Source organism: Anoplopoma fimbria, chromosome 21 (genome assembly GCF_027596085.1).
Source record: "Anoplopoma fimbria isolate UVic2021 breed Golden Eagle Sablefish chromosome 21, Afim_UVic_2022, whole genome shotgun sequence".
In the NCBI taxonomy this organism is placed as follows: Eukaryota; Metazoa; Chordata; class Actinopteri; order Perciformes; family Anoplopomatidae; genus Anoplopoma; species Anoplopoma fimbria.
In genome coordinates this window covers 20,021,055-20,047,839 of record NC_072469.1, presented here as the reverse complement: position 1 = coordinate 20,047,839, position 26,785 = coordinate 20,021,055, and the positions used below count along the sequence as shown (strand labels likewise).

General features: G+C 40.3%; 1 protein-coding gene across 1 annotated transcript; it reads right to left on the bottom strand.

Annotated features, from left to right (window-relative positions):
* Positions 1 to 581: 581 nt before the first annotated feature.
* mtrr (5-methyltetrahydrofolate-homocysteine methyltransferase reductase) lies at positions 582 to 26,616 on the bottom strand. Its single transcript, XM_054622672.1, has 15 exons — positions 26,567 to 26,616; positions 25,637 to 25,781; positions 25,276 to 25,429; positions 24,980 to 25,097; positions 24,344 to 24,860; positions 24,152 to 24,265; positions 23,893 to 24,049; positions 23,593 to 23,681; positions 21,292 to 21,472; positions 17,083 to 17,125; positions 14,851 to 15,031; positions 14,041 to 14,159; positions 9,422 to 9,514; positions 3,317 to 3,508; positions 582 to 1,777 (listed from the first exon to the last, which is right to left on the bottom strand). The coding sequence occupies exons 2-15, from the start codon at positions 25,778 to 25,780 to the stop codon at positions 1,633 to 1,635; spliced, it is 2,247 nt and encodes a 748-aa protein (XP_054478647.1). The 5' UTR covers position 25,781; positions 26,567 to 26,616; the 3' UTR covers positions 582 to 1,632.
* Positions 26,617 to 26,785: the final 169 nt, after the last annotated feature.

The following is a 26,785-nucleotide window of genomic DNA, read 5'->3' as shown; positions in this document are numbered from 1 at the left end:
TGTCCGCCTCTGCTCATGTGACTTGGCGCAGCAGCAGGACACTGAGAGATGAGGGCGAGGAGGTGCAGCCAGCTGCGCCTGGACAAACACAAGGACAGCTCCACCGTCGACAGCACTGTATTAAACCAATTATTCACTATCAGGGTTTGTTTTCTGCGACAGTAAATGCTTTGTTTACTCCTCTAAAAATGAAGCAAATGGGGGTGTCATCTACGGTGAAGGCAGCAGAGATTGTAAACATGTTTCCCCCCCTCCCTACAAGAGGATAAATAAAAAGACTGCTGTTAGAAGATTTAATTCTGAGAAGCCCCTCTCTGGGGCCCCGCGCTGTGCTAAGAAGCCCATGCGAAAAGCCTTCAATTAGCAGAGTACGCCTTCATCTTCCGACCAAAGTCACCTTGAACAATCAAATTATCTCAAAAGTTATGTAAAAAAAGAAATAAATCACTCCCAATCAATCAGAGTTTCTCTTCCTGCTCATTCACACCCACACACTTGAAATACATGTGTGAAAGGTCATCTACAAACACACCTGTGTGCACAATGAAAGAAAAACTGCAGACAGCAATAATTTACGCTGAAATGTCTTTTAATTCCTGATCACACAAGGCACAGCTGTGTTTGTTTTTACCACCCTTTGGGAGATTTTTGTCGGGTTTGCAGGACTTAGAAAAGTTGGAGTTCACGGTCTCCAAACTGGCAGCCTGCTCAGTATGTGGTGGCAGAGAAGCACAAACAAAGTCAGTAAAACAAATTGCTTTGGTCAGAGCTGCACATTATCATTGAGAATCACGCCCTCTGTTTTTAAAATTGAACACAGTAAAATGATAAATGTGATAACCGTACTCATCTCCAAGGACATGAAAATGTGACATTTTTTTTAGGGTTGCATACATTCAAATCTGTCTTCATTACAGATAAAAATAGCTACAGTAGTTTGGATGACGTTATGATGATGCTGTACAATACTGGAGTAAACCATCAAAACAACTTTAAAATTTGAAAGAATTGCTACTGATTATGACTCCAGAGGTAAATTGTGATGGTTTGGCTCGTACGTTCTAAAAATATGACCGCTTTCCTCCGGAATGACAAAAGAACTATTTAATGTGTGTGCGTGTGTGTGTGTGTGTGTGTGTGTGTGTGTGTGTGTGTGTGTGTGTGTGTGTGTGTGTGCGTGTGCGTGTGCGTGTGCGTGTGTTGGTAAAGAACTACAGATTGCTGTGTTGTTTTCCATCTAGGTCAGAGCACCCACCAGTCTCATCAAAATCACTCCATCACAACCGATGGAAGTAAAAGCCTTTTTCCCCCAGACAGGACGAACGGAGGAGGCTTGTCTACACTAAAAGCATTTTCACACTGCAGGACCAATCTCCAGCACTCTTGCTCTGACCAAGATAATTTCTGTTCAAACAGCAAAGCCCAAGATGAGGTAGTGAACCGATATCCCCTGGTCAGCATGGTGAATTCCATCTAGGTAGCATTGGGTGGTGTTAACTACCTCTGGGCTTCAGCATCCACAATTCTAGGGTTTCAGAAGTTACAGCTGAGCGTGCTGATTTTTTTTTTTTTTTTGAAGGTATTAAAAGGCCTAGTGGATGCTGCAAAATGCCCTTATCTGGTGGTCCGCTGTCAACCCCAGATGTCCTGTAAGTAGCGTTTCTCCTCTCTCAGCCCTGCCAGTGTCTTCATGGCTTCCAGTTGGTCCACCTGCAGCTCTGTTTGGATCATCTCCATTAGGGTGTTGTTCACGTCTTTAGCCATGTTCTTAGCATCTCTGGTGAGGTAAAGGGTAGGAATATATTAGAGGAAAGGGCAATACAATCAATAGAAAGATTTTTTTGAGGCAGTCCTATACGTGTCTAAGCGCGGCAACAAGCTCATATTTTGTAAAACAAGCAAGTGCTGCCAGACAGAAGTGCATCCTGGAAGGAAATTACTGAAATCTCTATCTTGCTGTTGCAGCATATTGGGGCAGATTCATCATCCTGTGGACCTAAAGTGATATTGTTTTGACTCTGAAACATCAGAACTGTGTGAATTCCTCAAAGATCATTTACTCAAAAGGTGAGTTAAGCTGCCCAGCAGTGATGGAGAGGAGAAACTCTAAACAAAAAAGGTGTTGTTTAGCCATACAAGTGTTGGCATGACTTGACTTGTTTTATGCCTATGGGTGTTTTGCTTGTAATCTTTGTACTGACAGAAACACTGTGTCGTGACAGAAAAAAATATATACTATTTTTGCTGCAAACTGTACAAGACGCAAGAGGAAGTGATGTGAGGCACTTTTTGTCAAATTTTCGATGGATTAAGTGCCTTGCTCCAAGGCAGATGTAGTTATTGGCCAAGAGGTGAAGCCGGCAGCTGCACTTGGCACCAGAGCAGCTTGATCACGGCTACGTCATATCTCCACTGCAGCAAAATATGGACTTTTGTCTCTCACTCTCTCTCTTATAAGAAATAATTTACCTCTGTTTTTAAAAGTCTGAACAATTAGCAGAAATAGAGATTATATTTTCATGTCATGATTAATCACCTATATTTGTACACTGATGAGAAGTTGTGTGTAGCGTGCCTTCAATGCCTGGACTGTTAACACTGAAAACACAGAGTAAGGCTTATTTGTACCTCTTCTCATCTCTAATGTTATTCTTGGTAAACTTCCTTGTTAGTCACTCTCTTTTGTTTCAAACAATGATCTCACTTGAGCATAAAGATGAAGAATCTTCAGTATTTCCAGACTCTGTTCTGAACTAGGCAAAACTGCATATTTTTGCTACGCATTCTCAAGAAAAACTTTATTTGGAAACCCTGCCTTCATATCTGATGTTAAAATGCCACATTAAATACAAGCGTTTTTCAGATGCATTTTTTAAATAGTAAATATCTTTCATTTATGACCCTTAGAGGCTACAGTATTGTGTTACACGCTAGATGTGAATGTTGTAAATTAATCTTTATAAGTTAATACTCAACACTGCCATGTTACCTCTCTTGCTAAAGAGATAATGTATTTAAGAGATTTCCAAGAAAAAAAAAAAAGGGTTTTCAAAAATGCATCAATGAAGATTTACAAGAAATCTTAAGCCTTTGAAGACACACAGTGATCTGGCCAAAATAGACCAGGCATGTAAAGAGAGAAAAGAGCTGCGAGTGAGATGCTCTGCATTCTTTCAAACTCACAGTGAAAACATTGAATACAAGTGCAATCAGGTAGTCATTGTGAAAAATGTAATGCAGAGTGAAAAACAAAGTCAAAAATCCAACCCCCAAAAAACATTTACATCTGAATGATTGTCATCAGTATCCGTCTTACCCGCAGACATAGAAGTAACCGTTCTGTTTGAGCAGGATGTCAGTGATGTGTTGGCTGTTAAGTAGCAGGTTGTGTTGGACGTATCTGGGTCGAGCTGTTGAGGTGGTGGCCTCCTCCGTCTGGTCATCTCTGGAGAAACACACCTTGAGTTGGCTCAGTGTACCGCTGGACACAAAGCCCTCCAGCTCCTCTCTGGAACAAGCAGAAGGATTGCAGAGACATATCCAAAAAACGTTAGGTCATTGTCAATTCAATTTCCTACAAGGTTATTCCTGAAATCTGTACAGGTTGTCCCTAATTTGTGAAAATGTTTTTTCAAAGCTGGAATCAGAGGAACCACGATTCAATTGCTGAGGTTGAGAGAAGAATGACATCCCTGACCATGATTTTATGGGGAAAGAAATAAACTCATATTTATTTATAGCAGCCTTGAAATAAATATGTATAAACTGCTGGCCTGAAAATGTCGAGTATTCAATACATTTTGTTCACACTGAGTGTTTATCCTTCCACATCAAACACTCTAAGATATTTAGCATCACAAGGCATATTGTAAATAACTCCCAGAACATTTCCTAAGAACAAAAGAAAAACCTGTCTAGCTTGATAAAACAAAACACTGATGGGCAAAAAGTCTGAGCACAACTGTGCAACACAACCAATTTATCTTGTTTAACGAGAGAAGTGCACAAAAAAAATATGGATTTCATAAGCAAGGTCGAGTAACTGTTATAAGCATCTTTTTTTTTTTTACAATTAATCCCCCCAGCCTTTCAGTTGGGTGTAACCTTCTTCCCTATCGGTGGTCTGCTTGCCAACTTTTCCTTCTTCTACCTCGGTGTTTTTACACGGCCTGGGGTGCTATTGGAAGGGAAGGAATGAGGAAGGTGGTGAGGGAGTAAGGTTTGCTGTGGCTCAGAGCATCTTGTTTAAAGTTAAGCAGTCAAAATGAGCTAAACACACACAGAGACACAACAGCACACACACTCATAACACACTCTGAGATCATGGGTGGGGGTCTTCGCCTGAGGGGTCTGTGTTTTGCAGCAACCCCCTCGACTAAAATAAGATGTTTTTACTATAACACACAGATGATGCGGTCCAAATACTAAAATGAACTTCTATGTTGTATGTGAAACATCCAGAATTGTTGCTTTTCCTACGATGCTTATTGTTTAACCTTTGACGTGAGATGAAGTCATTAAAATAAATGTAATTGTTTCTATATACAGCGGGTAAAATAAGTATTGAACACGTCATCATTTTTCTCAGTAAATATATTTCTAAAGGTGCTATTGACATGACATTTTCACCAGATGTCGGTAACAACCCAAGTAATCCATACATACAAAGTAAACCAAACAAATAAGTTCAGAAATTAGGAGGTGTGTAATAAAATGGAATGACACAGGGAAAAAGTATTGAACACGCTTACTGAAATGTATTTAATACTTCGTACAAAAGCCTTTGTTGGTAATGACAGCTTCAAGACGCCTCCTGTATGGAGAAACTAGTCGCATGTGTTGCTCAGGTGTGATTTTGGCCCATTCTTCCACATAAACAGTCTTCAAATCTTGAAGGTTCCGTGGGCCTCTTCTATGAACTCTGATCTTTAGTTCTTTCCATAGATTTTCTATTGGATTCAAGTCAGGTGATTGGCTGGGCCATCCTAGCAGCTTTATTTTCTTTTTCTGAAACCAATTGAGAGTTTCCTTGGCTGTGTGTTTGGGATCATTGTCTGGCTGAAATGTCCACCCTCGTTTCATCTTCCTCATCCTGCTAGATGGCAGCAGATTTTTATCCTTCCTTCAATTATATGAAGTTTGCCAGTGCCGTATGCTGAAAGACAGCCCCACACCATGATGTTCCCACCTCCAAACTTCACTGTTGGGATGGTGTTTTTGGGCTGATGTGCAGTGCCATTTGACCTCCAAACATGGTGTGTATTATGGCATCCAAAGAGTTCACTTTTGGTCTCATCTGAGCAGACTATATTCTCCCAGTATTTCACAGGCTTGTCTAAATGTTGTGCAGCAAACTTTAAACAAGCTTCAACATGCTTTTTCTTCAGCAATGGAGTCTTGCGTGGTGAGCGTGCATACAGGCCACGGCGGTTGAGTGCATTACTTATTGTTTTCTTTGAAACAATTGTACCTGCTAATTCCAGGTCTTTCTGAAGCTCTCCACAAGTGCTCCTTGGCTCTTGGACAACTCTTCTGATAATTCTTTTCACTCCTCTGTCAGAAATCTTGCGAGGAGCACCTGGTCATGGCCGGTTTATGGTGAATGATGTTCTTTCCATTTCCGGATTATGGCCCCAACAGTGCTCACTGGAACATTCAGAAGTTTAGAAATCCTTCTGTAACCAATGCCATCAGTATGTTTTGCAACAATAAGGTTGCAAAGGTCTTGACAGAGCTCTTTGCTTTTACCCATCATGAGATGTTTCTTGTGTGACACCTTGGTAATGAGACACTTTTTATAGGCCATCAGTTGGAACTGAACCAGCTGATATTAATTTGCACTGACAAGGGGCAGGATTGCTTTCTAATTACTGATAGATTTCAGCTGGTGTCTTGGCTTTCCATGCCTTTTTGCACCTCCCTTTCTTCATGTGTTCAATTATTTTTCCCTGTGTCATTCCATTTGATTACACATCACCTAATTTCTGAACTTATTTGTTTGGTTTCTTTGTATGTATGGATTACTTGGTCTGTTACCGACATCTGGTGAAAATTTCATGTCAATAGCACCTTTAGAAATATATTTACTGAGAAAAATGGTGACGTGTTCAATACTTATTTTACCCGCTGTATGTGTGTGTGTGTGCGTGTGTGTGTACTTATCATGGTTTCCATTCGATTACTGGTGGAAACCCATAGCTGAAAACCTTGCAGCTAAACGTATTGCTGTGGTGGAGACTCACTGGGAAAGTGGCTCCATTTGTCCCTGACAATGCACACAGTGGTAAAGGGTGCAATTGTATCAGAGTACTTTTACAAATATATGAGCACTGTGTCGGACCGATACCAGTATGAATCCCTAATTTTGATGTTTCATGTCAACCTGATATTGCCATTTGTAATTGAAACACTTGCATTCGTCTGGTCTAATGAAAACAATAAAATATAAATCATTAAAAAAAGTAATCTCATTATTTTGACCAAAATGTGTGACAAAAAAAAGTCTGTTTGAACAAGTGCCCAAAGACATAAATAACAAGGAGAAGGATGGCGGAGTCTTGTTTGTTTTACGTCTGAATATTAATAATCATAGATTGATAATCTTGTGAGCAGAAACGGGAGGATGACAAAGAACAGCTGACTTGTTAGAAGAACAGTAAGGGGGCTTCTGAGGACCAAAACCAGCCAGACTCCTCACACACACACACACACACACACACACACACACACACACACACACACACACACACACACACACACACACACACACACACACACACACACACACACACACACACACACACACACACACACACACACACACACACACAGCAAATACAACCAGGCTCTCAAGGAACCCGACAGGAAGCCAAACACCGATCACCATTGTTACTGCCAAAGAAATCATAATCTACTGAGGTGGGAATATCTCATCAAATTTCTATAAGATTCTGCATGCCTTGGCTCCTTCCCCCCTTAGTGCTTTTATAAAGCAGAATCTTTTTAAATGAATGGATTTAAAATCATGGTTAAACAACAATGAGATGATTTAGTGGGAAATCAATAAAGAGTCAGGTTGTTAGCTGTTTTAAAGTATTTCATGTGTCGTTTGTAGCCGTCATTCCATCTACCCAGGGTTGAAAGTAAGCCAAGACGTGTATTCTGCGCACTGTCCCTGTAACTTTAACCTGTTTGAATAAATAACTAAATCCCAGACCCTTAGGTAAATCCAGCCGGCCTCCCGGTTATGTTTCCCCTTAAGCATGAAATAATTTGCCATGAAGAGGCTGAGAAATGGGAGGGCAGCAGAGAGGAGAGAGGGGAGAAAAAGTTTGATGTGACAAGCAGGAAGATTGGCATCAACCTCTCACAGGGATGTTAAGTGCTGCGGCTGATTGAGGCGCATCGCAAGCCTTGTTTGTTTTTTTGCTAAAAATTCTGAACACTATCAGAGAGTTGTTCACATCCCGTCTCAACATTTTGTAATATTTATATGACTTAAAAGCCATAAATGCTATATTTATGAAAGTTCAAATTTCAACCACTACTTATGACTTCAGATGAACATTTCTCTTCAAAAATATGGGAAGTTTAAAAAAAAAATAATGGTGCAAACTATGCTAAGCAGGGTTTTTCCATTACCAGGCAAAGCCAGACATCAAATTGCATTTACCTTTAGTGAAATCCAGCAGAGATGAATGCAGGCTATTCTGCTAACCTATTCAAATTGAGTACAACTCTTTACGGGTGGCTCATAAAACTACGACTAATCGCTTTGGTCAACACTATGGGGGCTTTCATCAGAGAAGCCCACACTGTGAACACACCAGCGCCTAGCACCTGGCTGTGAGCTGGTATTTAACTAAGGGATAGAGGAAGCAAAAGGGAACAAACAACATCCTCTGTGATCTTTTCATGTGTGATTAGGGATGCTAATCCATTCCAACTATTTCATCCTGAAAAAGAACTCGCTCACTGCACCAGCATCGAGTCCATGGGTGCTGCTGATCAGTTCGTGTTTAGTCAAGAGAAAGTGAAAGCAAAAAAAAAAAATGATCAGAGCGATGATGATTGATGTCAGTGTACAATGATTTGACAAAACAAGAAAGGTAGAAAAATATTAGTACAATTTGGTTTGATTCAATTTGTTTTTTCACAATGACACACAACTACAAACAGTAGGTTTTACAAATGCAGCCGTACAAAGCAAAATGATCATTTATTTGGAGTCAGCTGAGAAATGTAAGTCAAATAGTCACTCTCCTTTTAGCTCTATTTGATCTCTTCCAACCTACGAGAAAAATCTTAAGAACCATAGCGGAAAAATAGATCTGCTTTGTTCACCAGCTACTCGCTTACCTTTTCTGCCGTTTTTTTAGCAAACAATATCACTTTTTTCCCCCTTTTTAAAGCGAGTGCCTGCTGCACCTTAAAACTATTCCGATGAGAGCACAGAGTGAAACAAAACAGGCAATTCGTGGGCCGTAAAACCCCAAAATAAAGGATGCTAAAATGCCTAACAGAGCTCGGAGAAACTTGGGAGGTGTGTAATAATTCACTGTGGGTTCATATAGTGATCCCTTTGGCTTTAGCAATAAATGCTTAAAGATTTCAAGAGAGATTTGTTAGCTTTCTGAGCTCTACAAATCCACATATTCTATCAACTTGGAATTGGATCTATAAAAGAAATGCCTATAAGAACCCAAGCATAATACAAAGCCACATAACCTCTATGCAACTACCTGCCTTTAGTAACAATCACGGTACATGTCAAGGCAACATGATGCTACTATTGTTGTTCCCTTTTACTCACAGGTGAAGATCATGTGGCCTTGAGAAATCAAGCTCTGTATGTTTGTTTTCTGTCCACACATCTTATAATCAGGCCTGTCGCGATTACTACATAATCATCTCATACTGATTATTTGAGCTGACCTTGATCATTTTGTAGAATCGTTGGATTCCACCATCAAAGGGAATTTAAAGCTAGTGTTACAAATGCAGCAACAAATAGGAAGTGAATCAGCTCTGTATTCACCCGCTGAGTAAATACAGCGTCTACCTGAGCCCAAGATTCCAGTGTCAGAAAAAGACAACTAAATCGTTATTCGCAATTATTTGTATGAAAATGAATTGTCAACTGAAGATTTATGATCTTGACAGCCTTACTTATAGTAGATCCTTGTGCCAAGTGTCCACAAGATTTATGTGTGGAAGAAAAACCTACATTGTGAATACAGATAGCATGATTCAATATGTTTATATGCATTATTCAGTGGCAAGGTCAAGAGGGATATGGGTTTGGAGTATGGTACATCTGACTCCCGAAAGGATAAACAAAGTATGTATAGAATATGTCAATAAATGAGTGTGCGAGGTCTGTGAGTAACAACTGAACAGGAAAAAAAGAAACACAGCTTACCTGAAAAGGTAGTCTCGATCTCGGTGGCGACAACCAAAGAACAGCCACGTCTCGCCAAATACGGCCTCAGGGTTCGACTTCCTCTCGTGCTCTCTGAAAGTCAAACAACGGATGTTAGCGGCCCAATCAATACCAACAGAGGACCAGAGCAGATGGAGGAGAGGAAGTCCTTCCTCGCAGCAGAGGTTAAAGAGTAGTGACACCATTAAGCACTGTCTGCAATGACAGTACGCTGAGTGCCAAAATTCCCTAATGCAGGGAGCGTGCTGCAGGGAGGACATTATATGTATTATTAAATTGCACCTAAACAGAAGGATAGATCCCATCACTATAAACAGTTACTGAAAATGAAACTCGGGCTATGTGTGTGTGTGTGTGTGTGTGTGTGTGTGTGTGTGTGTGTGTGTGTGTGTGTGTGTGTGTGTGTGTTGTCGGATACGCTCGCGTGTGTGTGTCCAACTTTGCTTGAGTGCAAAAGAACTGCTCCTGCAAAAGTGATTCCTCTTGTGGCTTGGGAGTTTGGCGAAGCTCCCAGAATCCTTTGCAGGCAATGGCAACGCAGCGGCACTGAAGATGCCGGTATCTGTGCCGCACACCTGCTGCAAAGGTGACGGCTCTCTCCCAGATAACAATTGACCCCCAACCTTTCATGATGCCATCAGTCAGATGACTCTCCAAAGAGCCCAGCATTATCTGTCTCCCCCCGTCTGGAGGGAGGGGTGAGCAAAGAGAGCCGTGGTGTTGAGGTGACCGACCACGACGAGGGGGCTGAGGAATACCTCAGAGAGGCATTGAGACCGGGCCCTTTGTGCTGCGCCGCTGCACTCCGAGGATAAGGTGGTGCTTCCCCTAAACACCACCCTTTGCTATTCACCAGCAGACTGAATCATGCTTTGTGGTTTTCCAGCAGTCACAAAATTAAAATGACAGCCAACTCGTACGCTTGGTGGAGCTACTGTATATGGTGCATTAAAAAAAAAGAAAAGTCAACACACTGCTTTATTGCATTAATCGAACAATTAAATATCACCTCCAGATATGTTTCAACACATAAAGATACTCTGCTTTGAATAGTTATTTGCGTCTGATATGGTTTTGTGATTTTTTGTTTTAATAGTAAAACCAATAGACAGGAGACTTCTTCTGCGTCACTAAAACTCCATCCCTCCATCTTAAACTCAGATTTAAGTTTAGTACAGAGAGACTTTCCCCCTTCAACAAAAATGTGGAGTGAAGCTAAAGTTGAATTAACGTGTTTCATTTGGGAGCAATGCCAAACAGCATCAGAAATGAAGATCTGTGGAAGAAAACAAACTGGGACGAGGGAGAGCCAGGAACAGCTGAAGGAGGTCAATACAAAAGTAAAGGAAATAAAGTACACTTGGATTGAACCAAAATAAACGAGCGTGGAGGAGAACAATTGTGGATGACCTGTGCTCCACTAAGAAAGAAAGGGTTTAAATAAGCAAGCAAACTTAGATAATAAAAATATTATTTAAATTTCCCTGACATTTTATAGACTTATGGGTTTATATATTTATTATATATATTTTTATAATGATCAGATTATTATAGAGCTGCATTTAACGATTGATTACGGTACAGAAAATCAATGCAGAAGTCTGGTTTTAAATCCTAAAAGCTTCATCCTCATTAATTAAATGAGAAGTTGCCCAGTTAATAAAAATGCATTGCAGTTTGTTTGAACTTTCTGTCTGCGACTGTGGCCCCGTAACAGAGCTGTCTGGCCGACTTGATCCAAACGCTCAGATCCCATCCATTAGCATCCTGGACGAGAATCTTCTGATCTGCAAACAGCCTCAAGTAAACTCATTTTAGTGGGCTCTTCTCTCTCTCTCTCTCTCTCTCTCTCTCTCTCTGTCTCCTCTCCCCGCCTGCCCCGAAGGGATCAATACCAATATGAAAAACCTGGATTCCATTCTGAGTAGACCACACCAGCGCCTTTCTCTGAATACAAATCACATCACATCCCCACACTATAACAGCCTGCAATACAATCCCAGTGGGGAAGGCAGGATCTGCAGAGCACTCCATTTGGGGTCGAAAATCAGAGGCCTTTAAGTGCCATTCAAATGATCAGCAGGAGAGGGAGACTGCAAGGAAAGCTGGGGTGAAGAATTGGTAAACATCCCAATTATCTCATATCTTTTATCCGTTTTACTTGCAGCTCTGTGCGAGAATCGCTGAGTACATTTTTAGGCGTAAAAACACAACTAGAACAAAAACAAAAGCCTTCATATAACAACAGCTCAGGGCTTAATCACTGAAATTACATTGCAGAATTACACCCCGTATACATTCAACGTGCTGAATTCAAAATGTTTTCATAATACAGGACAATGCTGAGTAACGAGATGCTTCAGCCTAATTTGAATCAGCTTGTCTGGTTAGACTGATAAATAGAAGCTCAATATTTGTTCACACAAACTTTAATAAAAGTTGTCATAGTGACTGTGCCAAGTGTGCCTGCTGGCAAACCTAAATATTAAACTGTGCAAACTGATTCTTTCCAAAAAGAAAAGCTTGTTAGAGCTGCTAAAGAGATTAAGGCTAACCACTCAGTTAAAATACAATATTTGTTTAACTGTCACAGCTCCCAGCTAAATGGAGAAAAACTGAAAATCACATTCTCCATAAAATCCTTCCACAGCAATCAATACCGGGGGAGGGCTTATTAAAATCTGCCGGTACCACCAAGAGAGCCTTTGACCTTTTAGAGACGCTTCTTTTACTTGCTACCGGCGCTGCAAATTCTTACAAAATGATATTGAGAACAGCATCGATTAACAGTAGGGTGGAGGAAGGTGCTAGGAAGATCGAAGTGTCCCCATGTTGTTTTGTTATTTCTCGTGCCTGGAGGCAGATACAGCGTCCCGTTGACAAACTGGTGATTGTTATCGCCTCTCTCAGTGCAGTGTCTGCCACCGAGGCTTTGTTTGGAATCTCAAGTTAGATTCTGCACAACGCTGCCCGCCATGAGAGGTTTTTAAAAATCCTCCAGCACAATACGCAGACAGCAGGGGAGAGGATGAGAGGCACCGAGAGGGAGGCATGACGGAGGAGACTGTCGAAAACTGGTTCACACGAGTTTATGTTCCAACAGAAAATTCTTGAAAAGGAAAAAGAATATTGTTGAAATTGAATAAAAGACATAACAAAAAAAAAAAAAAAGATCTAACATTGAACTCCGCATTGATGCATTTGACGAGGGAATGCAGTTGCATAATTAATCAAGATCTGAGTTTTTAAGCTTGCACTAATGTGTATTTTGATATCTTAGAACAGCAATGTTTGGGCTCCACTGTGATGATCCGAGGAAGACTGATATGTTTATATCAGTACCTTACACCACAGTACTGTCCCTCTGGCTCAACCTTGATCATCGGGAAGAGAAGTCTGTCTGCAAGTGGTTTGACAGACAGTGTGCCATCTTCAGTGCTCCTTCATCCCAAAAGGCACAAACACCTCTCAACCCACATGACCACTCATCCTTCCATGAAATCTGCTGCCGACGATCCACCGCCGTGTCACCTCTCGGAGCAATCACCCTCCGACGCCACCCGCCACAACAGAGCAGACGTCCAGGGAATTTAGAGACAATTGGAGTTGACTGGGGCATAACCTCATTTATACAAAGCCACCCAAGAGTTAGACATGTCAATCTGACTAAAAAGGGGCTTACTCCGCTTTTCTAGAAAGTCACGGAGGCTGTGGGCTTGGTTCAACACACAGGCATCAGCTTCAGTTTCATTAAATCCTTCTGACAGGTCATCATCTTGCAATTTTGATTTAGCCATCAATGCAGAACCCCTCAGAAAATGTGTCTTAATGTCCCGTTTTCTACCAAATGATATCACCCTTCAAGGATGGACACTCACAGCGACGGTTTAACAAGCTGGAGGGAAGTACGGCACACTGAGCCAACGGTCAATATCTTCACACCGACTCATCAGCAATTACAAGCAATGATTTACTCCAACAACGTGGCCACCACCTACTGGGCTTTTTACTTTCAAATCAATAAGGCTTCATCTGATGCTTTGACTCCTGGCTCTTCATTACAGGCCGTGTCATAAACTTCTGCATCGGAGAGGGTTTCATTTATTCCTGTTGAGACGAGTGAGGCCTCTGAAATAATCCCTGACGTGATCACGGCCCTGGCCGCTAGATTTATTATGCTTTATGAGATGTAGATGACGTAGACCTTCTTGGCTTTGAGCAGGATCTCATTTAATTGTCTCTGCTGATTACTCGAAAATATGCATAGATGAAATGCACTTAAGATCATATGAACATGGTGGATATTCATTACTGGGTGCAGAATATTAGATGGAATAATCTGCGTCACACGGCGCACCAATCAGTGTACAGCCTGCACGCTTCTGTTGCTTGACATGGAAATTTAGCTGACCTACTTCAGCAGCTTATCTTGTAACATGTACAACATTGGCAGGATCAAGTACGATACCACATGCACTTGATGGGAGACATTTGCACCAAAGGCAATCTTAATACACACCGAGTCTGTCTTATTTGATAAAGATGTCACTTATTATGTTGCAAGACAATATTTGAGTGCGTTAAAACATTTGCCATACCTTTGCTGGAGGAAACCGATGAAGGGGGCGACTCCCGTCCCTGGTCCGACCATAACGAAGGGCGCCGACAGGTCAGAGGGAGGCCGAAAGGAGCAGTTGGGTCTCAAACTCACATGGATCTAGAGTCAGAGGTCATTAGCAAAGCATTTAAAATAATGAGAGTAATTACAACAAAGTTGAGAAGCCACTGTGGGCTTACCAATCTATTAACTAATCTACTTATTATTCTAAGACATACTAATAGGGAAAACTCATGAGCTCCATGAAATCCATAGAGTCTGTGGTAAAAAGGATTTACTTGCTTTAATTTGAATACTTTTTTTAATCAACCACACACACGCACAGCTGGACTAAAGCTCACATATTAAAATAGAGTTTCCAGAGCTGCCTAAACCAAATCCCGAATGCCTCGAATTCAGCAGTTTTCATGGACCCCACGGCACATTTTTCTGTTGTTCTGCTTCATACTTGCCCTCCACTTTACTCAACGACCTCTTGAGCTGTAATATCTAAAAGGTGAATGGGCAGTCTAGCTCTCTTGGCATCTTTGTTTTAACAAAACTCGAGACAAAGACAAAGAAGGGATTTCAAAATAAGGTGTAGCAGGATTTGAACCTAGCCAGGAGGGCTACATGCATTTATTTCCTCCCTATGATTGCGGGGGTTGTAACTATTACAGCACCTGAACATTTGTATTCCCAAATAAGAGCAGTTATCGGCCAAGACCGAGAAATATATCAGCCAAGACCAAGCGTCCACAGATTTTGCACAATGCTGTTTCGGCTCTCCATTTTCCAGTGTACTCATTACCTTTGGCAGAGCAGGGCTGCCGGAGGATCCATCCTTCTCACAGAAAACCAGGACAGGATTGATGAGGTCAAACAGCCAACCGGTACACAAGCCTCGCCTCCCCGCAGGCCGCCCAGAGCATGCTGGGAACTCTACCACGTTGAAGACGAAATGCAGCTTTCCTGGGTACCTAAGACAGAAGCTATGGAGATAGGATCGCAGAGAGATTGAGATGGAGGACGACAGAGACAGAAGAAAACAAAAGTGTGTGCAAGGCATACAGACAGTTACAAGCAGGAAGATAAAGGGAACAATATAGTGAAATACATAAAGAGGCAGAGGCAGACTGGAAAGGCACCGGCATTATGAGGGAGGATAAATTCTACAAACGAGTCACGCAGACCACCTTTAGGAAAATATAATAAAATAAACTAATCAAAGTAACAAGTATACATAGACATTTGATGTGATTGGACAATTACAAATATGGACATGTCATTAACATTTTCTTAATCATGATCTACACCAGAGGTTCTCAACATTTTTTTCTCTCTGTTGTAGCCTCACAGCCATGTCAGATGAGATAAGTACCCCTCCATCCAAAAATATCAGTCATGTTCTTTTCAAGGGAATTTTAAACTGAATGGTATTAAACACTATTGATTATATAAAAGTGGATATTGTTACAATATCTTTTTTTATACAATTTAATTGTCAATGTTTAGGTTGGTTTGGTCAATAATACATTTTTACTACTACTACCCACCATTTATCCAATACTTTAAGCCAACTATTTTTGGTTGGGAATAACTGATCTACACGATGACGTCTGTTTCATTTTAGACAAAAAAACAAAACAATACTGCTTGGGATTTTAAAAATAATAACTTCCTGTCAGTCTTGCTTCAATAAAACTGGCTCTCCCTCCTCTCAGTTCCAGTCTTAACTGCCGGCTGAAGAACTCTCACGCTCTCTCATCCTTCACTCTCCAGTTCCTGTGGGCCACTGGAGACCTCTATTGACCACAGCATCAATAATGCAGGCCTCTAATGTCTCTCCACCATCTGATAAACTACAGCCATCATCTCTCCTGTCCGTTCCCTGTCTGTCCACACACACACACCTACACCCACCCACACCCACCCACACACACACACACACACACACATACGCACACACACACATCTACGTGTGGAACTAATGAGAGGAGCAGAGAAGTTTTGACATAATGTTTCTGTACCACATGAGCTCTGAAGCAAACCTAATGGGTACTAGCTTAACAGGAAGAGCAGATCAATGACTGGCTAAGGCTAAAGGCCACACTATATTTAAAGTGCATTCTTTCTTTTTTTTTTTCCCAGAGAGTTACCAGACCAAAATATATGCACAAGACTACCCCTTTTCATCTAACAACACCAACATAAACACAGCATTTCAACAATTATCTTATGCATCTTCTTTTTGGGACTGTACAATACATCCTATGCAAGTCATAAATTATATATATGACGTATACATCCAGTCTCCCGTGTTCATTTCTATTTGCATTGTCTGGATTTTCTGATGTTTTAGTAATAAATGTTATGTGATTTTCAGATATATTCCTTTATCTTCTCCATTATCACAAATACAATCCAGTTTGTAAGAAGGCAGCTGTGTCAGAGGCTCCTGAGTGGAATTAATTAATCAGGAGTAGTTCAAAATATCTAAACAAATGAGCGGAGGGGAGTTCACATTTCTGTTGCAGTTGCCTAAATGATTAAAGAGTTCAATCTTCAAAATAAATGAGATGAATTATTTATTCCCTTAGCGTGCCATAATTGAAATATCATCATTACAAAGAGATAGAAACGGAGAGTTTGTCAAAGGTATCCACTGCTCATGGCAAATATTTGCATACCCAAATGCTGTTTAGAATAACAGGAACAAAAGCGGTCAGTTTCATAGATTCTTTAACTCTAAAATTAGGCAGATTTTTAAATGTATACAGAATGACGTCCAAGGATTCAAATCCTCTCCATGAACTATCAGTGTATTTGTATTTGTAATTGCTTTATGTGTACCTATAGTACAGCTTGGAAACACTAGTACAATTAGGAAGCCTCTACGATCGTGTGGTGAGAATAAGACACAGACATACGTGCTCATGGATACTTGTCATTCCAACTGAGCATTGTTATAGAAGCACGTTTGTGCACAGTTTCAGGCAGTAATAAAAATGTAACATCCATTCCTATAGATCGGTCTCCTTACCTGGCTGCTGAATAAGGCCTGGGCTGCAGTTTTGGCAAATGCTCTGCAAGGCAAGCAAAACTGTCAATCATCCTTCTGTATCGCTTTTGATTTTGTTACACAGACAACCATGACAGAGAGCAGACTAAATAAGTGAAAGTCATCTTGGCCCATTGAGACGTCCTACCTACCAATCTATCCACACCCACCCAAGTTACAGTCTTGTTTCTAGGACACACTTCTATATTTATGAAATTACAAACTCAGGGTTACGGAATCCCAAGTGTCCAGATGTGGAGCCAGTAGGAAACAGATTGCTTATGCAGACCTTATTTCAATGCCAGCCATGAAGGTGCCCTCTTTTGGGTAATATGCAGTGTGCATTGAAATCATCATAATGTGTCAGAGAAAAAAATCAGGAGAAAAACTTTTAAGAGTTAACTTTTCGCCCAGCAGCACAAAGATTTGCCATTTGCTACGCTGTGACCACCGCCAACCATTAGATGTGGGCGAAAAAGAGAGATTGGAGACTTGCGTGATGTGCGTGCTATGCACTCTCTTACACTTCATTTGCATCTCAGCAGAAGAACCTGGAATAGTAAAGCCGCACCATATGAACCAGCTGAGGCCTTACAATAACACATTTTTCTGCTAAATTGCTTGGAAAAGACAAACAGCTGGACTACATCTGCTCTCTCCTCTTTTACTGGATCTCTCTGACATCTAAACAGCTCAGGGTGTTAGCGAGACAGCTCCGCAATTTGACGTCCATTTCATCTCTTTGAGCGGAGAGGTTTTTTTTTTTTTTATAACCGTGATACATGAAACACTTTAAAAGAAAACATTGGCCTTGCCCAAACAGCAGGCTTCTACAACACATTCATCTAGCTTCCTTTATATACTAAAAGAAAAACAACAGGCTCAAGCATTAACACCTCGTTTTTAGAGCGCATGGAGGGCTAATGGCATATGGACTGAATTTAAACTGCATTCCCTTAAGATGATATAGTACGAATATGGTACAGAAAAAGGTTTTGTTTATAATTTATCAATATAAGAAAGACCTTTGCGTGCCCCGTAGAGTTATGTCGTTTAAACTAGACCGTATGTCAGTCTGGACAAAGAAAAGCAGATTTGTTCAGTGGGCCAGTTCAACGATAAAGAAAATGAGTTCATAAATAAAACATTTAAGTTAGCCAGCTACTTTCAGAAAGCCTCAAAGAAGAAGAAAAATTCCCTAAATTCCCAAAAATATGGTATTCACAAAAATATAGAAGTATATATAATGTTGAACCTGATCTTTTTCTTTTTTATTCAAAGATGCCTTGTTATATTTTTAATGCTTGATATATTGCAGCGTCTTATAATCCTATATGGGATGAATCAACTGTTCGGTATGACATGTAAATAAAAACTTTTAATCTGAAAAATAAGTTTAAATGTTGAGACTTACTGAGCCAAGACTACAGGCTGGCCTTGCTTTGTTATTATCAATATGCTTGTGCAGTAGATATAAAAAATATTAGTTATTATTCTAATTATTAGCACTAAGCTGTAACATGATGGATGCAAAACATCGATCAACAAAAAAAAAAAGAAGTCATCCCCTTAAGGACAAAATCTGTTTTAGCAAATCACCACACACAACATGTCCAGAAAACCTTCCCATCAGCACCCAATGGCAACACACACCTCTCCAGCAGACGGTGTATCATATACGTTAACACAATCCTCTGCAGCTTCACGGTGTTCCAGTTGCCTTTCTATCACAGAGTGACAGCACATGTCCGAAACGGAGGACAATCAATCCATCATCTCACATCACAGCACCATGATGATACTGCTGGTAGATACAAAGGATATATCACTTTTAAAACCTCTGAGTGCAAAGCAGCTTTTTTGTTGCAGCGCGTGGCTTGAGGATACATCTTTAAAAATATGTATTGCAAAAATAAAGGTGTCTGTTCCAAAACAAATACAGTCCCAGGGTCCCTGCTATGTTTTCAGAAATGATCATTTTTAGGGGTATCATCGATCATACTGCGCAACAATATAATCTATTCCATCTCAAAAGTCTCTCCGCGCTGCAATTTATATGCAGAGGTACCACTTGAGTGTGAAAAAATGAGATAGCAATGTGGTTGGACATAAAAGTTATACTTCTTCATATAGATGGATTGTTTTGTTGGCTGCAGATGGAATTATGGAGGTTGTTGGCATTAAAGCATTAAGAAGAATTCACTACAAATGCAAATTTCAAGTTAGATCTGAGGAAAGGACCTGCATGCTCATGGTTTTCCAAAACCATTCAAAGGTTTTCCCTGGAACTTCATTTTATCTAGAATGAGTAAAGTGGGAATATATGTGTTATGCAGTACGTTCTCTGTGACCGGGGAACTTTACATTTTTAAGCTTTTATGTTAAGAGGGGGAGCATTGGCCTTTTGGGACACGGACACATTCGCTTTACTTTCTTCCAGAGGTCACAATCAAGCTCAGGAAAAAAAAATAGAATAAAACTGCACTCTGGTACAATATTATTTGAGCCCTACAATAAAGTTAATTGGAAAAGATGCTCATGGACAGCATTCAGCTCCCCGGGGCAATGACCCCAAAGTTTTCATCCGACGGACTACGTGAAACAATGGACCATAGAACAAGAGTGCTGACTCTGGGAAGCAGGTATCTTTCTCAGTTTACATCTAGCATTTACTTTTATACCCACCCTGCACCTGGCCAAAGACATCTGGGCAAAGATGCATCGCTCCTCATTATTTAGAGTTAGTGTATAACAGCATAAACTGTGATCAGCAAACACCTCCCCTTAGGTCGACTTAATGATCCAAGAAAAGTGCAAAAATGTGTTATTTTCAAGTGACACACTGAGTCAGAGTTGACCATTGAGCTATGATCAAGCTGATCCAAACAGAGACGACCCATTTGTGTCCTTGCGAAGCTCTCTGGCTCACCCTGTACCCCAAATAACAGCTGTTGCCCCTGAAGGCTACATTTTTCACGAGGGCACGTTCGGCGCAATTCCCAATTTCTGCATCAGCTCACCACAGAAAAAAGGTGCTGTGGTTGGCAAGTATAGGCCAAAAATAACTGACATTGGGGAAGGCCAAGAGCTGTGACACAGCTGTTTTAGAGGACAACTCAACTTGTACGTAAAGCTGTGGCCAACTCATTTCACTGTCTGGTAAGTTTCAGTCAAAGCTTATTAGATCAATACTGAATGACCGTCCAGCTATCTTAATGAACTGGGAGAACATATTAGTGTTCTAGCAAAAGTTGGCGCAAAGGAAGGGTGACAACAGCAAAAAAAAGTCAATATTATTAACAGGGAGGGAAATTATGAGTAAATTGAGAAAATATCTCTTGACTTGCAGCTATAATACAGCCATTATATTCACAGAAAGTGTGAACCCAAAAACCATAATGAATCTAAAAAAAACACACATTGAAGCTACATGAATTTCAAATGAGTGGTGAAACAAGCTGATCCAAATAAGCCTCGAGACTGGGCTCATAAATCTTGCTTTACTGGGGCTACAGTGACCCCTACTGGAGGAAAATGATCCAGACAGGCAAATCTGCATAACTGAAAAAATACTTGTAAATGCAAATGGTACACTTGACATAACCCAAGGTCTTTTAAAAATTGAAATGAATATTTCTGAGGCAAGTTATTCCACTGATATTTTGTACAGGTGCAGTCTTAATCCCAATCTTCTGTCAATCACTGTAATTCCCCATTTGCTTCAGGCTAAATGAAAGCCTGCATAAATAAACATGAATTTATTAGAATAATAATTATTTTAAAAAGCAAACAGTTGACAAACTGTTGGTCCAGAGGGACCGAAACGTTAGTGTGATCAATAAATTGTTATCCTGAGCTAGAGCAGCGTGTGTTTGTGATCTTGCTTTCTCAAAAAACAAACTGAAAAACATTTTTAAAAACGTGCCAGAAATGGGCCCTGTTTTTCTCATTAGTCACTGGATAAATGTTATGAATAAAATGTACCCATTTACTATGTGACTTGAAAACTAGAAGGAAAATGATTAAACAATAACGGGATATTTGATCAGATTGTGTACTTGGTGGTTCTCAGACTATGTATTTACATTTCTCGAGAATGCTTTTCACCCACTAACCCTGATTATCATGGACTCAGAGAACTTCTGACCTCGTGACTCACTGACTGAGACAGATAACAGCAGGCAATCTGACCTATGAGGAGGCTGAGAGGAGGCGAGCAGGATGGGAAGGCTGCGAGAAGCTCCAGGACGCTGAGGCTGGGGTCTCTCACATACAGGTTGTAGTCGGCGGAGCCTTGTCTACTGCAGAGCTCCTGCAGTCTCCTCCTCTGCAGACTGTCACCCGTGTGCTCCACCAGCGCTCGGAGAAAAGCCTGAAAGAGAAAAAGGAATCAGATGTTAAGTCACTTGAAGTTGCTCTGCACCTCCGTCAGCAGCAATGGTCTGAATTTTTTTTTCTGACTTAGCTTTCCATTTACAAGTGTAAAAAGAAGAGGAGGCATTTACTACATTTTCTAACTCTGAAGTAGGGAGAGATTCAATGCCACATTGCACGCAGGTTATATAAAATGTAAGCCTTTGTTAGTTTTCTAGGTAAATGAAAACTGTGGAGGTAGACCTTGATACAGCCCAGTTGTGGAATAAAACCATTTTATTACACACAATGCACTTTCTATCCCCATAAAATTGCCATTTAGTTTTGAAATGCTCGTGAAGCTTCTGAGAAATAAGCAGAGGCATTTTAATCCCTAAACAAATTCATCAAAAATCAATTGATGCAATCAATTACTAGGTTAAATTTGCAACAGACAAGCTGCCGTCTTAACTGGTATTTCATCACTTATTGTTAATCTTCTGAAGGCTGTGATGCAAATCACAGGATTAAATAGGATCATAAATACATATTTAAATGGCACTCATGAACAACTTTTGGAGTGATTTTACTTCACTCTGCAACCATTAACCACTGATACAGTAATCACAACTTCTGAATATTTGTCATCCTGACGGTTCTGTGATTCATTATACTTTATGAGAGCATGTATTGAGAGGTTTGTGGCAGACTCTTGTAGCTTGCACTGGAAGAATGATTATCCCTATCTTCTAATCCATACTGTAAAGACAGCGGTTTAACACTATTTGAATAGTATGAAGAAACAGAGTCTGTATCTGATACGGCCTGTGAATAGCTTCAGAAATAACATTCACATTTGTCTCAGTAGAAATGGCATTCCACGTCCTGCCACTTATATATTTCTGTATTTGATAACGTTATGAACATTATTGGGAAGTGTACTCACTAAGAGGTTGTGGTGATAAACTTTAACTATTCTAAAAAAAAAAAATCAGGTAGTATAAAACTTATAGGGAATGTACCTGCTTCAGGAAAACACATTTACTGCTTGAATTACAAAGGCAGGTGTAAAATAAAACTCTTACAGCCTTGTAAGAGTCTCTAGACAGCAGTTTGACGTGAAAAAATATTTTTCAGTCTGTTCACATGTCTTATAAACAGCAGGGGATTGAACTGATGGTAGAAGTTACAATTAGGATGTACTGTATCTTTCTGAAACATTATCAATTTAATTTGCAAGGTTGAAACGCTTCAGGGGTAATGTTTCCCTCATGTCTCTTAATTTACCATAATAACCAAGCAATATCTTATTGCATGTCATATCTTTCGAGGCTTTATTAAAAAAAACATTACATATCTTTTAAAAAATTGTAGTTTGCACTTTGGCATCGTCATCTAAGCGATATTGTGTTATACGTGCTGTGTCGATTTGTGCTTTTTACACTGCTGCATCAGTAGTTTACTGCTCTTTGTAAGCAGCAGAGTCATGCCAGAGGGAAATTAATGGTTTTCATTTTGGTTAGACTATAATGTTTTCATTAATGCATTTAACTTGCACAATAAAAGTCAGGATGAAAGTGAAAATATCTTGAGAGATGGAAATTAAGTACAGGAAGGGGCACAAGTCAGCTTCTGTCTCGACAGCAATCGTATTTCAAAGAATGTTGCAAATGTCAGAGATGAACTGAAACTCAAGCACACTCCATCAAAAGCCGGAAGTAAGACACTGCCAAAGCTCAAGTCTGAGGCCATTTGACATTTGTACACACCAACTGTGTTAATCTCCATTGCCTCTGAGGACCAGGCAAGTTTGATCATTGTTCCAGTTTATGGCCTAAATTTAGTAAATTCAATCTTGCCTGAGCTTTTCAAACCAAACTATGAACCCAAGCAATTCGTTTGAGTCCAGACATAGACTATTTGAGTACCCATATGTCTGTTCAGTAAGTAAATCAGTTGTTTTTTTAAAGTGAACATTTGTGTAAACATATAATTACTCTTCTTCATAAAATACAATACTTGTATTCAAAGCTTTGGCATCAGATTATGCTGATATCCAGTGTGTCACATTGGAAAGCGGTTTGGCCAATGGAATTTACAAAGTAAGTCGCTGTAGTACAATGTCTATACATGCATTACCTTCTTAGGCACACTCCTGATCTCTAGACACCATGTGAGCAGGTACAACAGAGAAATGTTCTGGGACGAGTAGGATGGCACCTGGGCACCTATTACCAGGAAGGAGAGAACATGTGTGAATTACCATAGATATGAATGTCACAAACATAGGAATCTTTTGGAAAATGCAAACAAGAGTTTGCAATGTGCCGATATTGTGTTGTCAGTGCTGTATAATTGTTGGGACACAATGCTATGTTAAAATGTTGTTTTTAAGAGCACGTTGGATGCAGGTTAAAAATCACCTGATAGGCACACTACCTTTTTTCTTAGTGTCTTTACGTAGAGAAATGTGTACTCGGTGGTTCCTCTGGTCATGAAGGCCCAATCTGTGGAGCACATCCTCCACCTCAGTAGCTTTGTTTGGGCAGAACACATCAAACGAATCCCCTGGATGGTAGGTCAGCATCGGGTGAGCCTAAGAATGAAAAAAAGATCCATCTTAAATCCAAACTGCAATAAAGATTGACACTGCACGCTTAGAAAAAGTCAAATATTAACATAATTCTGTCAAACTTACAGAAAAGTCCAGCTCTAAGAGAAGGGCCGTCTTGACTGAATCTCCTGTGGTCAGCTGAACTGCCCTGGATATGGGAGCCGCATGGAGAGTCTCTTTGTTTAACAGTTCAACAGTCTGAAAGAAAAAGTTTTTTAAGATGAAGGCTGAAATATGGAACAAACACTGTTTTTATCAGCAGCATCCCCTCCTCACCTGTTCCACTGAGTCCACCTCCTGAAGAGAGACATCGAGGTAGGGAGGAGGCAGAGCAGGAACATTAAGAGACGACTCAGACAGCGGCGGGAGGGAGCATGTCAGTGAGGCTGACAAAGCAACAGGGGGAACTCCAGGATTCCCAGTCTGTGTCTTCAGCGCTGATGTAGAAAGACTGGCTGTGCGACATGACTGGGATGCCAACACAGAGCTCCCTGCAGGAAAAGCTGGCCTGAGATCAGAAACAGCAGTCTGTGTAGCAGAAGCTGAAGATGAAGCAGCCGTTGATAATTTGGACACAGTTTCTACAGATGCTTTGATCGACTCGCAGTTCTGGTGGTCAGTTATTCTCAAGAGGTTTAGTTGGACATCCGGCATGGATGAATCAGGAGTTTCCTTTGGTGAATCCCCTGCTTCTCCTTTCAGAAAGTCAGTCTTATCAGAAGCCATTTTTGACAAGGCTCCTTTAATTGCTTTCCACAGTCCTTCAATCCAGGGTTCCACAACCACTTCCAGCCTAGAGAGAACAAAGCCCCAAAAATTATCCACAGCAACGTAATAAAAAAAGATAGAAAGAGAGGGGGTTGGTCATATAATGAAATGCTGAAAGTTGGATGTCTATACTGCAGAACTTACCCTACACCATCATCTGCATATCCCGTCGCATAGAATTGTTTTGCTCCAAGTTCCTGCAGACGACCCTCAATTGTCTTCCCACAGTTGCAGAAATTTGCATAATTTGTGTCTCCTAAAGCTGGGGCAGACAGAGGACAACAGATGAAGATTTCCCCAGCCAGCAACTGTTCAGAAAGTAAACAATGCAGTGCTCTGCATTGTAATGATTTAAACAAATATGTTTTGCAAATCAAGTTCCTAATATCAGCTGATAGACTGCAAAAAGAGCTTCCTCAGACCTTCATGATAGAATTTACCTAAAAGTGCATAGCAGAGGTGTTTATAGTGGTCAGTGGAGAGGGTCTTGTTCTTGATGCGCTTTACAAACTGGAGGGCATTGTCTGGTGGCTCCCCATCTCCAGTAGTAGACACAATAAAGACCACTGGGGCGTTCTCCTTCTCCAAATTGTACTGAAACCAGTTAAACGATTAACCAGTGAGTGGTGTTTCCACTAATCAATGCAAAAACTCATCACTGAAATATCCACTAAATCATCAGGCAACATCACATTTATTAAGATGTCAACCATGTGTTATTGTGTGTCAGGATCCATGCAGTGGAAGAGAGGCTTTAAGAGCTCTGATTCATGTGTAATGCGTATTATGTTTATTATCTACCTTCTCACTGTGGTTCAAGCAACTGAGCTCAGCAACCAGTCCATGCTCCTCTGCCAGCTCAGCTATTCCTTCAGCTAGGGACTCGGCTTGGCCCTTCTGAGATCCGTAGAGAACCACTATCCGAGGCTTCACTTCACAGGGCATGCTAGAGAATCCAGAAAAACAACATCATTTGTAGATTTACATATTAAATGACAATTCCTAATAGACCTTTTTTTAAACAGCACTTTTCAAAAGATTTGACCTGTATGAAAAGCACAGTTCATACTTTTAATGGCTAAGTTTTGTGTAAATGAACCAATGAACCATGAACAACACAAGGACCCTAAAACTGAGGCAGCTTTATGCAATCCATATGTGCTTTGGCATGTTGCCAAAAAAAATAAAAATACTGTATTCACAGAACTATTACTTATATCTTGTATTTTATAAAATTCAAGTAGCCTGTATGACAAATGATGTAGCTACAGCTTACATTTCCATTTGTGTATATTCACAAGCATATATATTCTCATTGCAATTCCTTGTTTTCAGATGTAGCTCATCTTACTGGCACACTGCCACAGGAGAGCCTGGTCCCAACATGTAGTAAGCGGATATTGCATCAGTTTCTGACGTAAAGTTAGAACTACAGAAGTACACGTGGGTTCAAGCCTATGTACAGTCTATGGTTCAAGCATTTGTATTTATTTATTTTTTTCATATCCAAAGCTAAATCAAACGCATCAATTGAGCTTACGTTTATTGTTGACGTTAGTGAGCTAAATTTAGCAAACTACAAAATCAAAAGACTACAAACTCTGACAACACGGGAGACAAGTCCCGTTACCGACATCTGATCCCAGCATACTGTCTTTTTTAATCAAACTTATCAATTTAAAAACAAAACTAAGTACAGCTTCTTAAATATCGTTATATATGTTTTTCTACCTTTACCAAAACAGCTGTGGAAATCCACTCAGTCCAGTCACGGAATTTTAGCATCTCTGAAAATCTCGCGAGATCACAGCACCGACTCTGAACGTGATCGGACTGAACCACTTTACAAAAAAAATATATTTTCAGTTCTTACGTATAAATATCATTTAGGAAAATCTTTTTAGTATTTTCAAGAAACCATTTGATAACATGTCAGTCAATATCGTGTTG